General features: G+C 36.2%; 2 protein-coding genes across 12 annotated transcripts; one reads left to right on the top strand and one right to left on the bottom strand.

Annotated features, from left to right (window-relative positions):
• Window positions 1–456: 456 nt before the first annotated feature.
• On the bottom strand, window positions 457–6,952 carry LOC311068720 (E3 ubiquitin-protein ligase TRIM65). 2 transcript variants are annotated; one of them, XM_084091334.1, is made up of 17 exons: window positions 6,663–6,928; window positions 5,813–6,502; window positions 5,594–5,689; window positions 5,239–5,472; window positions 4,929–5,088; window positions 4,715–4,846; window positions 4,430–4,525; window positions 4,209–4,337; window positions 4,013–4,114; window positions 3,714–3,833; window positions 3,469–3,564; window positions 2,018–2,119; window positions 1,802–1,921; window positions 1,563–1,658; window positions 1,355–1,483; window positions 1,103–1,192; window positions 457–1,008 (listed from the first exon to the last, which is right to left on the bottom strand). In XM_084091334.1, the coding sequence occupies exons 2-17, from the start codon at window positions 6,392–6,394 to the stop codon at window positions 983–985; spliced, it is 2,310 nt and encodes a 769-aa protein (XP_083947460.1). In that variant the 5' UTR covers window positions 6,395–6,502; window positions 6,663–6,928; the 3' UTR covers window positions 457–982. The 2 variants fall into 2 exon arrangements, with proteins under 2 accessions (XP_083947460.1, XP_083947461.1); XM_084091335.1 differs by lacking the exon at window positions 2,018–2,119 and having other exon boundaries at window positions 6,663–6,952.
• Window positions 6,953–9,570: 2,618 nt separating this feature from the next.
• On the top strand, window positions 9,571–16,056 carry cdca4 (cell division cycle associated 4). 10 transcript variants are annotated; one of them, XM_084091732.1, is made up of 6 exons: window positions 10,341–10,474; window positions 10,724–10,869; window positions 10,983–11,092; window positions 12,036–12,060; window positions 12,535–12,621; window positions 13,803–16,056. In XM_084091732.1, the coding sequence occupies exon 6, from the start codon at window positions 13,810–13,812 to the stop codon at window positions 14,674–14,676; it is 867 nt and encodes a 288-aa protein (XP_083947858.1). In that variant the 5' UTR covers window positions 10,341–10,474; window positions 10,724–10,869; window positions 10,983–11,092; window positions 12,036–12,060; window positions 12,535–12,621; window positions 13,803–13,809; the 3' UTR covers window positions 14,677–16,056. The 10 variants fall into 10 exon arrangements, with proteins under 10 accessions (XP_083947855.1, XP_083947858.1, XP_083947861.1 ...); XM_084091735.1 differs by lacking the exon at window positions 12,036–12,060 and having other exon boundaries at window positions 10,986–11,092; XM_084091733.1 differs by lacking the exon at window positions 12,036–12,060.
• The last annotated feature ends 112 nt before the right edge of the window (window positions 16,057–16,168 follow it).

Below are 16,168 nucleotides of genomic sequence, written 5' to 3'. Positions count from 1 at the left end.
AGGTGGTAGATCTTTGAATTTTGAAGTTTTCAGTATTACCACTAGATGGAGACACCTAGGCCTATTAATATCTGCTAATGTGAACTTTAACAACTCCTCTTAAAGTTAGGCTAGCCTACTTACGAACTCCAAAGTATTTAATCTACATGTTACATATTCCTTGTCCTCTTTTATAAACAAACAAGAAATCATTTTAGCGTTTATGCAACACAATAAAGAGCGAAAATGCGTAAATGAATGGTAATGAAGGGTAAATGAGCCCACAGAGCATGCTGGGAAATGTAGTTTTGTCTAGGCAAAAATGTACACGAACTAAACCGTTGGTCAACACAACTAATTTATGAGTAATAACAATTAGCTTCCGTCATGATTGTTTATTTGGCACAACCTCAACTAGGGGGGAAAATAGGGTCACAGATACCGTATTTAAAAAAAAAAACAAGTTTTGACCACAGGTTGAATATAAGGGCAGTTTATTAAGTTCACCCAAAAGACAAAAAACACACAAAAAAAAAACAATATAGCAGCACTATTTGTATCCTTGTATGGTATTTTGACAGGAATTGTATTATTAAATGTAGGCCTTTAATTTATTAATAATTTGTTAAAATTCTTATTAAAGTAAAACTGAACAATATTCTGTGTGTGTGCACATTCCCTGAGCTGGAACATAAATTTCAGTTGATAATGGGTGGTAGCACCCATGTAGCTAGGCTATATTAAAATATGCAATCACATGAGTCAAAATGAAGAACAGAACAAAATGGGAACAGGATTGGTTTCGAAATATTTATGCATGTCTAATCAAATAACTGTCCTGAGTTCAGAAGGACTGTAAGACAGATGTGAACAAAAAGGAATCTTCTGGAAGAGATACATGACTACAAACTTACAAAACAAAAAGACACAAGTTTCTATGATCAAAACTCAAGTCACAAACGCAAAAGGTGAGCAGGGAGGTCCACGGTCACATCATCATGATCTAGGAGGATCCTGAAACTTCAGCATCTATGGAAAATTATTACAGAAAGGCTTAAGATTTTGATTGCAGGTTGGTTGCAAACAAAAACTAGTTCAGAAAAAAATTCTTAAGGTAACTGACCTGAATCATTTATCAATTCCATCTCAGAGAGAATCCCTTTCCAGCCTTTGTGTTTCGGGAATTCCACGATCACATCCTCAAATTTGATCTCTAGCCAGATTAGAGGACAAACCTACTTAAAAACATTTTTTTTTTCCAAGAGCAACTTCATGTATACTAAATGTAAATGTACTGTGGATATGTTAAAAATATTAAAGTAGTTTATATCTCCTTAAGTTTGTTCTGACTATGAGATTAATACACAGATCTTGCCTTTTACCACACCCACACTCGAGTGTGTGACATGTTCGCCCCAATTATGTTTTGGCGTAGTTACGGAAGGTTTCACTCTGACTCTGTCTCCAACCTTGATGTCGACTGAAACATTTTTTGTTGACAAATCTGAAACAAGTACAATATTACAGAAAGCATTTTCACTTACAAGTACAATCAGATGCAAAAATTTGCATTGGAAGATTACCTGTACAAGAGCCATTCACAAGCTCCATTTCTGAAACTAAACCAGTCCAGTTTTTATGCTCAGGGAAATCTACAGTCAAAGATTCACCCTGAATTTCTGCAGAATTTAAAAAGATCATCATCAACTCCTCAAATATGAGTCTACAAAAAACTTTTATCATTTCATTTATTTTAGTAAAAATCACAATGTTTTGAATATGTATGCATTAATGATTAAATCAAGACAGTCAGTTCACCTACTTTTAACAACACCAATGCTTTTGTGAGTGACTGCTCCCCATTTGTGTGTTGGAGTAACAACAGACGGCTTCACGCGGACTTTGTCTCCAATCTTAATATTTGACTCCAGATTTGAAGATCCTGAAATACAAAGAGTGTTACGAAGGTCTGAGACGAGACTTAATAGCTGCTACTTAAATATCACTGACACACTGTATTGATACTGTGTATTATTACCAAACTCATCATCTTTGGTTACTAGCTCCATTTCAGAGTAAATTTCTTTCCAATTTTCATGTTCAGGGAAGTCAACAATCAGACCGTTATCACATTTGATGTCTAAACAGAAAAGTTCATATTGTAAAGCATACACTTGAGTGAGGATTGCTTAATAATAGATGATTTATTTGAGGGGAAAAAACAGGTCTTGCCTTATATCACACCAACATTTTTATGTGACAACAGGGTTTGCGACATGACCAAGATCATACATCACAATATGAGTAACTTTATTTCACGATAACAATATACAGTTTATAACAATAAAGATATTTTTTCTTTGAATAAGGTTATGATATCAACATTTTTGATACTATTGAAATCTCATCATTCTTGACACCAATTTCAATATCACAAGAAAACTAAAAAAAGCACTTCTCAAAGCTTACAGAGGACAAGTTAACAGTCAGTGATAAAATAAGAACAAAGAAAATAATTACAAGAAATAGGACAACAAACTACAATAGGACAAAGACACAAATGAAATAGACCTACCTGAAAAACATCAAGCACTACAAATAAGAAATACTACATAAATTGTATAAAGTATAATCAAATGTATAAAAACAAAAACACTTCATATTCTTCACAATGTTACAAAGAGTTACAAAAGTGATTCGGTCAAGAGCAGTGAGAGATTTTCTCTTTTGTTGTTTGATTAACATTAATGACACAGACCACAGCAGGTATATTAGGCTGCTGTCACTTTAAGATCGAATGCACGGATCCAATATACTGTTACACATGCGTTTTCTTTCCCAATTGTTTACATTCACTTAAGACATAAATGACGGTGTTTATGAGGATACTTGCAAAGACTAGCATTTTGACACGCAAGTATGTGTATTTAACCATTGAAGCCCAATTGTGCGGCAAAAAGAACTCAGTTCAGTACTCACAGGCTTTATGTGGTCGCGTCTCTCAGACAGCGCATGCAAATAGCGAAATGAGTTCTCTTTCGCTGTTTATTGCGTTTCAGGGGTTTAAAATCACTTGTTTTTAATGCTTAAAAACGCTTAATGCTTTTAAATGCTTAAAAACGCATGTAAACGATACGCTTTCGTGACAGTGCAGCACAGCATCGTCACGTGAGAGAGTAACCGTGATAGAGACGATCGTCCAAAATCTCTACCCGTTGACAAATTTCTACCAGTTAATCGTGTCTACCGGTAATATCGCCCACCTCTGTGACATAAGCACCCCAGTTATGTTTTGGTGTGGTAAAAAAAGCTTTCACTCTGATCTTGTCTCCAACCTTGATGCCAACTGGAGCGTTTATTTTTGACAAATTTGAAACAAATAAAATGTTACAGTAGGCATATTTCAGGGCACAACACAACATTTAAGCTGCAGCGAAGAAAATGTCGGCAGTTATTTGAATGTCAATGTCTTTAAATTCAGTAGATTACCTGAATCAGCACTGGCCACAATCTCCATTTCTGAAACTATGCCAGTCCAGTTTTTTTGCTCAGGGAAATCTACAGTCAAAGACTCACCCTGAATTTCTGCAAACGTAAAACAAATCATTAATATAAGGTATGCTGCTTTTTCTCACTCTTTCAGTGAGCCTACAATAATTTATTTCCCCATTCCTGATTTTCATATTCACATGATTAATATAAGTGATGAAAGCAATGTCAGTCAGTGCTCTTACTTTTAACAGCACCAATGCTTTTGTGAGTGACTGCTCCCCATTTGTGTGTTGGAGTAACAACAGACGGCTTCACGCGGACTGTGTCTCCAATCTTAATATTGGAGTCTAGACTTGAAGGTCCTGAAATGTTACAAGGTGGTCTGAGATGAGTGTTTGATGGAAGACTATTATTCTCTCATAGAGCAAATGTAGTTGTTTTAAACACTTTGTGCTTCATCATTTAGATAAGCAACTGTTTTGTAGAAGTAGAATCTCTATTTCATATTTCTGCTGCTGCTACTTTTCAAACATTTATTTACCAATCTCATCATCATTAGTTACTAGCTCCATTTCAGAGAGAATTCCTTTCCAGTTTGCATGTCCAGGGAAGTCAACAACCAGATTGTCATCACCTTTAATGTCTAAACAGAACAAGTTCATATTGTAACACTTGTACTCGAGTGAGGATTTTTTGATAATTAATGATTTGCGTAAGGAAAATTGTATAGTTCTTGCCTTTTACCACACCCACAGTCTTATGTGTGACGTTTCTACCCCAGTTATGTTTTGGGGTAGTAATCGAGGGTTTTACTCTGACTCTGTCTCCAACCTTGATGTCGACTGAAGCGTTCTTTGTTAACAAATCTGAAACAAGCAAAATATTACAAACTGCTCAGATGCAATATGTAACATTCTAACAGTCTGCATGCTTTTGTGTCATGAATACAGTAGATTACCTGAACCAGCACTGGTCACACGCTCCATTTCTGAAACTACACCAGTCCAGTTTTTTTGTTCTGGGAAATCTACAGTCAAAAACTTGCCCTGAATTTCTGCAGAAGTAAAAACAACAACAACAAAAAATCATTAATATACACTATGTCCTATTTTCTCACTCTGTAGTACTATGGGCATTCAGTGAGACGGCAACATATATTTTCATTATTTCACTTGTTGTGCAAATGGCAGGAATTTTCATGCCAAATATAAATGATCAGATAAATATCAGTCAAGGCTCTCACTTTTAACAACACCAATGCTAGTGTAAGAAACTGATCCCCATTTGTGTGTTGGAATAACAACAGACGGCTTCACGCGGACTGTGTCTCCAACTTCAATGTCAAATGGAGGACTCTTTGTTGACAAATCTGAAACTGAAAGAAAAAGATTTCATCACTCATAAGTACAATTGGATCCAAGAAATCATGAAATTAATTTATTAATTAATACATTTACCTTTATTAATTGTTTTATTTGTTTCCTGCATACAAGTAGTCTGCAGTCTCCCAGTAAGTTCATGTACAAGTTTGTCTATGTCCTCAAAAGAGCAGCACGGCTGAAATGAGAGACTGGGAAACTCATCAGATCCAGGTGAAGAGGACATAGACTCATAATTCTGTGGGGGTAAAATATTAAAACATTTATTTATATAACTTTTAAAAGAACTGGCAATAGTCACACTTTTATAAATGTCAAATATTTGAACAGTCCTTTTCTTATAACACAGACTCTGAATAAATAATCACATTGCTTATGGTGGTTGTACCTTAAGAAAGTGGATGTTGTCATCTGTCTGTAGAAGTGTCTCTAGGACTCCTTCCCTCTTCTTCAGCTCTGTAATTTCCCCCTCAAGTTTCTTTTGTAGTTTTGCACCTTGGTCCAGATCAGCCTTTTCTTGAGCTTTTATCTTTTCAATCACTTCATTACCTCTTTTCTCAATAAATTTGGCCAATTCAGTAAAGACTTTCGTACTGTTTTTCACAGCCTCCTTTGCAGAATCCTGAGGAGAACCAAAGCAAAAGAAAATATTATCTCTTAAATGTTGTTTACAATTACAAGATCCATCACCCAGGAATTAGTCGTTCAGTTTAAATGTTAAAGTTATTTGCACCAGAACTCACTGAATGGGATGTGATGTCCATTTTCATCTTCTGCAGCTCTTTCTCTTTTGCCTGGATTGTCTGCTTGACTTTTGTCTGAGTGTCTGTGAGTTTCATCTAAAGGACAAATCCATCACAGTCTGTTTAAACTCACTGAAAACATTTGTGAATAGCATTTTATAATTGGGTTAATTAATAAGTCATTAAAGAAAGAAAGAAAGAAATGATGGGCATCTTCACCTGTTTCTCATCACGCTCTATTGTAGATGGCACAGTGTCATGGCCTTTATGCTCATCCATTAAGCAGTGCATGCAGACACAAACCTGGTCTGTTCTACAGTAAACCTCAAGGAGCTTGTCATGTTTGGAGCATATTGGCATGACGGTAGCTTTCACCAGCTTGTGTTTCTTCAGGGCTGGAACATCATAGTGTGGATGTACGTGTGTTTCACAGTAAGAAGCTCGACACTCCAGACAAGACTTGACAGCTTTGAACATTTCTCCAGCGCAGAAATCACATGCAATATCTCCAGGTCCAGCAAGACTTTGAGCAGCCTCTGACATATGTAGCTTTGTTCGTAGCCTCAGTTTCTCCATTATATCAGCAAGTATTGTATTTTTGTTGAGTGGAGGCTTTGAATTGAAGGCATGTCTGCATTGTGGACATTTATAGGTCCCTTTAAGATCCGTTGTATTCCAGCATTCATTAATACAGCTCGAACAGTAACTGTGTCCACAAGGAATTGTCACGGGATCGTTCAGCAAATCCAAACATATCGAGCAGCTGTACTGGTCGTTATCTCCGAGTATAGCCTCTGCCATTTTGCTGACAACACGTTCCGAGACACTGCAAAAGATTTGTCTTGAAGTTGTCGATTCAACAGAGGGTGTTTATCAAAGACCCACTCAAGAAAAGTTGTGTCGTGAAATCTAAAAAGAGAGTGAAAGTGAAAGTAAACTATTGTAACACGTAGGCTTCCGTGATAAAAAATAATAATCGTGAAATAGCCTACACAAACAACACAAATACAGTTTAAATACAGATTTGAAAATATATATAGCCTATATATATATATATATATATATTTACCTTATGACAATCCGTCGTGTGCTCCATAGTATGGTGGCAGGAAACGTTCAAAGAATTCTGACCTTTGGTCTATTTTACAGCTTGTTTGTTGAAAGTGCACGTTTGTCACAATTTTATTGCGTATGAAATTTATTATTTAGAAATAGTCTTACTTTGAGACAAAAAAAAGGACGAAAGAAAAAACGTCGAAAAATAAGATTCGAGGCTAGGCTACTGTGTAAACGTAAACTATAATCATCATGAGTGCATGTCCTTCTTTGGTGTGTGGGGTTTCCCCCTCCAAACCCACTAGATGGAGACACCGAATAGAAAATAATGAATCTAGATTCGGTTTCAATCTGTTATGTGACAATAAACTTTCTTCTTCTTTTAGAGTATGTAACGGAGATTTTTTTTTATCATGGTCAAATAAGCAGATCCATTAAACGAATGTAAATCCTTAAACACCGTCATTAAGTCTCATCAGCATTGATCTGGAGACAAATTATCTCCAAGATTCAATGTTTTCTAATAAGCCAGTCACCTGATTTAAGTGAACTGAACTATTGTCAGCAAAATGGAGTCACGCAGTTAAAGGGATAGTCCACCCAAAAATTAAAATTATTTAATTAATTCCACACCCTCATTACGTTCCAAACCCCTAAGACTTTCTTTCATCTTCAGAACACAAATGAAGCTTATTTTTGATGAAATCTTGAGAGATTTTTGTCCCTCCATTGACAGTCTACGCAACTACGACGCTTCAAAAAGTTCATAAAGAGATCTTACTAATCCATGAATACTAATCCATCTCTGAAGAGACACGATGGCTTCATATGATGAACAGATTGAAAATAATCTTTTTTTCACATATAAACATTCATCAACTCACACATCAGTTGTGGTAAACAGAAGCTCAAGCATGTTCGCTTGACGTGCGAGAACCAGTGAGGTTCATTCTTGAGTGTTATGCAGCACGTTTGAGATTCCACAAGAGGTTTGTTCTCGCAAGTCAAGGTTCAGTTGAACTTCTGTTTATGTGCGCTGATCAATGTTTATATGAATAAAAGACTAAATTCAATCTGTTCATCCTATAAAGTGATCGTGTCTCTTCAGAAAATCTAGACTAAACCGCCCGATTTATATGGATTCATTTTTCTACCGTCAAAGTGGTAGTTGCGTAGCTGCCAATGGAGGGACAGAAATAGCTCAGATTTCATAAAAAATAACTTCATTTGTGTTGCGAAGATGAATGAAAGTCTTACAGGTTTGGAAAGACACAAGGGTGAGAAATTGATTTGTAATTTTCATTTTTAGGTGAACTATCCCTCACTGTTTAGAGTCACTGAGGAGGAACACAAATTCACCACAAACTGGCAAAAATTTGGCAAAAAAATGACCTTTTTATGTAAATTGAAAATTTTGGGAGTACCAGAGACAAACCTCACAGTAGCAATGAGTCACAGCTCACTTCTTCAGAATATGGAAAACCATGAATCATGTTATTGTTTTTACTGCCAGACCACGGAAGGCAGACAGCTGAGTACTTTCCAGTGCCCCTGCCAAATTAACTAAATACTTATAATAAAATAATACTTGCCATTTTGTACTTTTAATTCACAGTTGGGGTATTATTTTCCATTAGCATTCGGTCAGAATTATGTGCAGAATTTCTATACTATCATTTGAAAAACAGTTAACTTCATCCTTACAGTAGAACTGTAAAAGTGAATGCAAATACATGGTCAAAGATAAATTTTAAACTTAGCATTATTAATAGGCTAATGAGTCTGCTTTTATTTTATTTACTTAAATCATTCGAATTGACAAAGAGCAGTGGCGCAGTGACATATAGTTTTAGGGGTTTTTTTAGCTTTAGTTTATTTGCACAAATATAAAATATATACAAGAAAAACAAGAAAATACAGTTACAATGCAGCAATACAATAATTTATACATATTTTATAACATTTTAAAGAAGAATATTTTCTTGCTAGATGGGATAAACCATTCCACAATTTAATGCCCCTAAATCTTATTGATTATTGACCTCTAGTGAGAAATTTAGGTGAAAATCTTAAGATTAATTGACAATGAACCTGTGAATTTACTTTCTGAAATTGCTCTGGAATGTTACCTTCACTTGAATATGTTTTATAAATGAAAACACATATCTGAGAAACATTAATATCATAAATAGTTTTTTGAAGAGTACTAGGAAAAGTGCTCGCCCTAAACTATACAATATGAGAGATATGGATAAATTATATAGTCAGCTCATAGTCAGCTTGTTCCCTCCAACTCTCATCAACATAAACTCCCAGAAATGTTGTAGTCAACACTTGAGGCACCTTGATAAATCCTTAGGGTATCATTTTTTACCACTAAAAATAATAAAATTAGATTTTATTTATGTTTTAAAATAATTTATTTAAATTAAACCAATTAGCATAAGCAATAAGACCATCATTTACATTCTTAATCGATTAATTAAAATTTGAGTGAGAAAGAACTAAGGTTGTGTCATCAGCAAACATTCTTGGAGTAAGAATATTTGAAACAGACAAATCATTTATATAAATAAGAAATAGTAAGGGTCCAAGAATGGACCCCTGAGGAACCCCAGAGTAATCTTGCTTTGCTAGAATAGCAACCCTTAAAGCAAACAAACTGTCTTCTATTATTTATTTATTTATTTTCCAACCATGTATAAGTAATATAATGAAAACCATAATTATACAGCTTTTCCAACTAAATGTAAAGATTAACTGTATCAAAAGCTTTTGACAGATCTATAAAAATACTATAGGCCTACAAGTAAATTTGGTTTTCAAGTGCAAGGCAAGGGTAACATAAAAATACCTCTGAAAAATTCCAGCTGTTCCCAACAGACTAAGGGAAAAAAATAGGCTGTTTTGTTTTTCCTCAGAATATTGCTTTTATTTTCAGTTTTACAGTTTGTATCTCTTCCAATGGCCTCTCAAACATCTGCATATTCTCCAGGATACAGAAACTATTTAAATGTTAAATTAATTGATTCAATTTAAGCATTTGAATTAGATTAGCGATAGCCTACATAAAATCAATACATCTTCACTGAAAAAAATGATTCGTTGAATTTAATAAAAAAAAGTATGGTAAGTGGTTGCACACAATTGATTTTAGCTACATTTAAACAAATGCATTAAGTTGAACTAAAATTGATTAAGTTCAACTTAATGCATTTGTTTAAATGTAGCTAAAATCAATTGTGTGTAACCACTTACCATAACATTTTTTATTAAATTCAACGAATCATTTTTTTCAGTGTTCACATCTTAAAAAATAACCCTGAAAACCATGTATATTGTGCAAATATAGCCACAGTATAACAAAATAAATGTCTGGCACTGTCTTCAATTTACTTTTCAATAAAAAGTGGATCTTATTATGCTAATTGATTTTCTGAATGTCGGGCTGCAGTGGGAATGGCTGAGAAATGGGACCAATAAATAACTCAGTGTGTACTTTGTGAAATCATAAATTCGTGCATGTCCATTTGATTTTTAAGATTCCTCAAAAACAAGATGTGCATTGTTAAAGTTGGGGCCCATGGGTAGAATCACAGACGCTTTTGTTCGGGGCTCCCCGTTCCTGCGATGGCCTGCTGTCGATCAAGATGCAAAAGCGTCCGCCCCCATCGGCCCTTTCACTGCTGCAGCTGGCTGCCTCTTGCTGCTTGCCGTATGCTATGCTCACTGCAATCTGTGCTGGTGAGGCCGAAGGAGCTGCAGCTTCAGTATTAAACCAGGCCTACGAAACGCTTATGACGCTCGCCACCAAAAAAACACGAGGTAAGTCTTAGCCTACTGGGATGTGCTTTTTAAATAAAATATATATTATGTAGTCGCGCCGCTTTAGAAGATCTCGATCCGCGATGGTTAAATGCGCGGTCGATTTCGAAAAGCGGCATGTTTGCGGAAGTGACCGTGCGGTCCATGTTTAGCCGCCCCTGTTATTTGCCTTTACATGTCATGTGTGTTTTCGAAGTATATATTTCACTCTCATGTGCATTTTGTCGACACGGTAAACGTGTGGAAAAGTTGAAGATGCTGTTTGGGTTGGCCGTAAACGAGGCGAAGTTGACTAGCCAGCGGACCCGTTTGAAAAATCAAAATGGCTTCCATCTTTGTCGTCTCAGCAGAGAGGTTTATACCTTTGTTTCCCCGTCTCGCATGTCAGGGAGTCTGTGAGTAACCTCCTTTTTATATACATCTAGTGGATTATTGTTTATCGAATCTTCGTATTAAGAGTTTGGGTGTTTATTTCACTGGCTTTTTATTTATTTTGTTACTTACCCAGTAGCGCACTTTTGACCACGTCAGTGCGGTGGGGGAGGGGAAGTGAGTCTGTCTGGGTGGAGCCTGTATGATACGTTCACTGTGGATGAATTACACATTGCCTCCTTCGCTGTAAGTTTGATGTAGCTTAGACTCCAGCTACTGGAAGGATTTTTAAAATATATATATATTTCTTTTAATTAATTTTGTGTCACAACTTGTAGAATAAGAATGTCAGTTCTGTAGAATTCCTTAACTCTTATACCTAAGGGCAAATGAAGATCTCCTGAAAATCTTTCTAGATATAGAGTGCAGCAGGGATAACATATTTTTGTAGGCCAGCCCAGAAGTTAGCATCACCCTGTACCATTGACAAAAAAAACATATAGTATTTTTACATTGACATTTGGATAATTGCAAAAAAATAAGCTTTGTAATGAACAAAATTTAATGATTCTTCTCACCCGTTTTGTTCATCATAATCATCACAAATGAAAACAACTTTTATGAATTCCGATGCCTAAACACAATTGACAGAAGTAAAAAGTTAAAGTTACTATAAACAAACTATACCATGGTTATTTGACTTCAACGTCACCATCACTGGGTTTCCGACAAAAAGTCTACAATTTGGAAAGTTTGAGATAGAATAGTTGAGTATAAATACAATGAGGCTGTAAAAGCGGTAGATGAGTTTTCCTGTTTGATGTGATGTGATAGCCTCTGTAGACCCACTTGTTAGCAACTGCCTTTTTCAAGACATACAAGCATAAAAATCAGGAGTGGGGTATTACTGATGTATTTTAATGTCATAGAATAAAACATGAATGAAGATATCTTGAGGGTTTTTTTTTAATCAGACTTTATTTTTTAGGTATTTATCCATAAACCTATTGACTTTGGGATGATGGAATCAGAGGTTAAAAAATGCTAACTCGTTTCTGGGTTTTAGGACTCATTCCTGCAGCACTCTCTATTACATAAACAGAATACAGTGCTGGTATACGAAATGTTGGTTGTAGTTTTAGTTGCAGTGGATGTGTGTCAGCTTGCACTCTGGTCTTTTTTTCAACAGTGCTGGGATGTCACCCATGCTTCAGGTAGGCAAACCACCATGCCATTAATATATCTGGTTAACAATGTGGTTATGGGTTTAAAGTTCTTGTGTGTGATCTTGGTAACTGTCAAGCAAATCATCTCCATTATGTTAAGTCATCCCTCTTAACATGAAATGACTTTGCAATTTATGTGGTGGATTTTTGTGTGTGCTTGCACTCAATGAATTTGTTGGTTTGCTTGTTTTGCATAGAGTTTGATGTGTAAAATGTAACTCATTACCATTGTTTAGCTTTCGTCTTATGTCTTCCCCACCTCTCACCTACCCACCAGTATTTGACAAAAGTAGCTGATCAGAGGTCCCTGTGCCCCCCTCCCTTCTCTTCCCTACATACATACACACATGCTCACAAACACTCAGTCGGTCAAGAGCTGGTGTGATGACAGATAATGTGCTTTGTCATGCTGGTTGGTGTCATGTGTTTTTCCTATACTGGATGCATGTTTGTTACTTTTAGGCTCCTGTAACCCTGGTTGGCTGGCCACGGAGACAGGGACTCCTCGTCTCAGTACTGTGGCTCTCCACATTAGACTTTCTGTTTGGGGTATCTACTTTCACCTCCATTTTTATTCATATTCAAAGGCTTGAAGCATAATTCCAACATTTTGTTAACTAAATCTAGTGTAGATTACTTTCTACTTTAAAAAAATAAAGAAAAAAAGATCCTCCTCATGGGCAAATGTCTATATTACAAAATGAATTTTTCATACTTAAGGTGGCTGTGGATTGACCATGAATGTAAGATGTGATCTGTGGCCTCAAAAATATTCTAAATGTAGGAGTTAGTTTGTTTAATTAATTTTCAATTAGACTAAAGCATTTAGTTGATCCATAGTTTATTAGGCTCTACTCACCAATATCTGGTATTTAATTTCGATTATAATTTATTATTCTAATATGCAAGTAATTAATCACACATAAGTTAATTATCCATTTTATATATATTATTATATGATTTATTTAAATATACTCACCGCGCATTTTTATACTTTTTAGGTGTTCTAAGAGAATATTTTCACTTTGGATTTGTTGTTCGTATGTTTTTGTTAGGCTGAATTCACTTAACTGCATTTTCATAGAATGATGCTTCTTGAATTTATCCTTTGTCATTGACATTTCTATTGATTAGAGTTGTCAAAAAGTCTCGACTTCGGTACCAAGTCTGTACTGAAATTTAAAAATTGTGACGCTTTGAGTGCTGTTGAGCAGAATCGTAAATGCCTCTGATTGGCCATTGTGTTCACGCGCTCATCGGATATGTCTGTGATTGGCTTCAATGATCAAGGCACGGGAGCGCTTGAGAGCACAGGGAAGTGTTTTAAAAAGCAGGAGCGTTTGAAACCGGGCCGCCTGCTTTCAAATGCTTCCGTCTGTAATGTGTAAGCGCTCGGTGAAAAGCGTCATTGATGTATATTTACAACTTGTTTTTGAAGCGCTGATCATTGTAGCCAATCACAGACATATCTGATGAGCGCGTGAGTCCAATGGGCAATCAGAGGTGTTTACGATTCTGCTCAACAGCGCTCATAGTGTTACATCTTTTAAATTTCAGTACCGACTTGGTACCGAACTTGGTACTTTTTGACAACTCCACTATTGGTTTTATGTTATAGTTCTTATATTGTCAGGATTGACTTGATTCCCTAAACAGGAGTGGATGAATGTGAACTAACCATCAATATCCTGTTTTTTTTTGTTTTTTGTTTTTTTGTCTTTTGTCTGTAGGCTAAACATGTTCTCCAAGGGCACCAAGCGTAAATTTTCCGATGGTGGTGAAGAGATATCCGAAGAAGGCCTGCTAGGTGCCAGGGTGGCATCCTCGTACAGCTTGCAGCGGCAGTCGCTGCTGGACATGTCCCTCATTAAGCTGCAGTTGTGCCACATGCTGGTGGAGCCCAACCTCTGCCGCTCGGTTCTCATTGCCAACACGGTCAGGCAGATTCAGGAGGAGATGACCCATGATGGCAGCTGGCATATGGTCACTGAAGCATTCTGCAGTGCAGGCCAGAGCCCCTCTGAGCGTTTGGTGGCCACTGAGGTCCTTTGCAGGTCACGGGAGCAGGATGCAGAACCTAAGGTCTTTTCTGTCATCAGCTACGAAGGTTGCCGTGAAGAGGAGGTGGTAGCTGATGAAACGCTGTGCTCCGTTTCAGTTAGAGATACTGTTTCTAATGTCTATCTGGCAGGGCGTATGGGCCAGTGCTGGGAGAAGAATGAGCTCAGTGGCATAGAGAGGGATGAAGAGGTCCTTGAAGACTCTAGACTTGGTTCAGGAGAAGATGAGGAGATCGACAACGAGGATGAGGTTTCCACTGAGGGTCCAAAGACCATTGGACAAGTTTTTGGGACATTTGAAATAAAAAACGGTTCACCGGGTCCAGACTCTGCTCTTGAGGAGCTTTTCTCCGATGTGGACACCTCCTACTATGATCTGGACACCATGCTGACCGGCATGCAGAGTGCACCCAAGATGGGCCCTTATGACCTCCTTGACAGCTTGGGACCTTCACACAGTTCTCCTTCCATAATGTCAACACCGAACTGTCGTTCTGATCTCAATGAACTGGATCACATCATGGAAATCATTGTGGGTTCTTAGGTTACACCTTATTCAGAGACTTACACGCTTGTCTTAATGTTAATGGCTTTTCTGTTCCTTATGGAATGCAAGTAAAGTCTGGAGTCCTTTCAGGGAAAAGAGTTGATGTCTTGTGAAGGATGGCCTTGATTTTATGAGCTGACCATAGTCATATTATTTGCATACCCTTTGTATGTTTTAATAATTTTTTTCTGTATTTGTCTGTCCAGACGTGTGTGTGTGTGTGTTTTTTTTTATTTTATTATTTAATTTATTTGTTATACTCATGACACTACAGAGAGCAGAACAAGATGTATACAAACGTTGTAAAGCTTGGGATATTTTCATAAGAAGACAAAAGATTGTCTAAAATGTGTACATAAATATATATTTTTTACAATAGATTCTTCTTGTAATATGTTACTGTACATTATGTACATGTTCTGCAGATTGATTTTAAACGAAGAGATTAGATTCTTATGTGCAACAACTCAACTTTTCTGTTTATCAAAATCCATAAACTGAAGGAACTTAATTCAATACAACAGTATGCAAAAAAGCACCAAATATACATACCATGATGCATGTTTTACATTTATGTGCTTGTTTGCACATTGAAAGTATTTTTTTTTTCCTCTCAAGGTTTGATTGCAGTTGGCTGTCAATCAGCTCAGCCGTAGGTTTTGTTTGTTGTTAGACATCAACGTTCTTATATTTTGTCTAATCAACAAATGAAGTATAATGGGGCCAACCCATTCTATATTGTGACTTAATTTATTTAATTTATTTTCTGCAAATGGTGAGTATTGGCTGTGGTCAAACTCAGGGTGGCTTTTTAACTCTAGGGGACTGATTGACCAAAGCCTTTTGCTCATAGTAAATCGGTCACAGAATTAGTGCTTTGTAAGTTGATTTGCGCCAATCATTGGTTTAAGTATTGATTTTAAGCAAGTTAACTCTTTTAATATGGGTGAATGGCATAAGTATATCTGTCTATTAGTCCTCTAGACCCCTCATAATGAGAAGACATTTGTCTAGTTCTATGCATTGAGTGTCATAACACTTTCTGTGTATGAAGTGTTTAAAATGCATTTAGTACAGTATTTTTTTTATACTTCAGAATCAGTCAACAAGAGATGGTTTTATTTTACCCAACATTTTCCCGTTGTTACATATATATTATTTGTTTTTGCCTAAAGTAAAGTTTTGCATAAACTATGTTTGTGCAAATTATAGGTTATTACATTTTGATAATTGTGTTCTTCTACATTGTGTCTCACTTAAATTCTAAGAGGATTTTTTTATTGTATGATCTTAAACTAGTATAGAGTATAAACATTTTATATGAGCATTGTAGCTTTTTTAACGTTTTTTAATAAAAGGTACATCTTATGAAAACAATTCTGTGTGTTTTTTATTAATGGTGTAATTATTAAGCTGTCATCATAGTCATCAACGTCTGTAGATGAGCACAGAGAACATTTGTTGGGTGAGAAGTGTGACTTTGAAGTGG

Source organism: Abramis brama (genome assembly GCF_963993115.1).
Source record: "Abramis brama genome assembly, chromosome: 18".
Taxonomy (NCBI): Eukaryota; Metazoa; Chordata; class Actinopteri; order Cypriniformes; family Leuciscidae; genus Abramis; species Abramis brama.
Note: the sequence above shows the minus strand (reverse complement) of the source record. Positions and strands in the feature narration are given on the sequence as shown.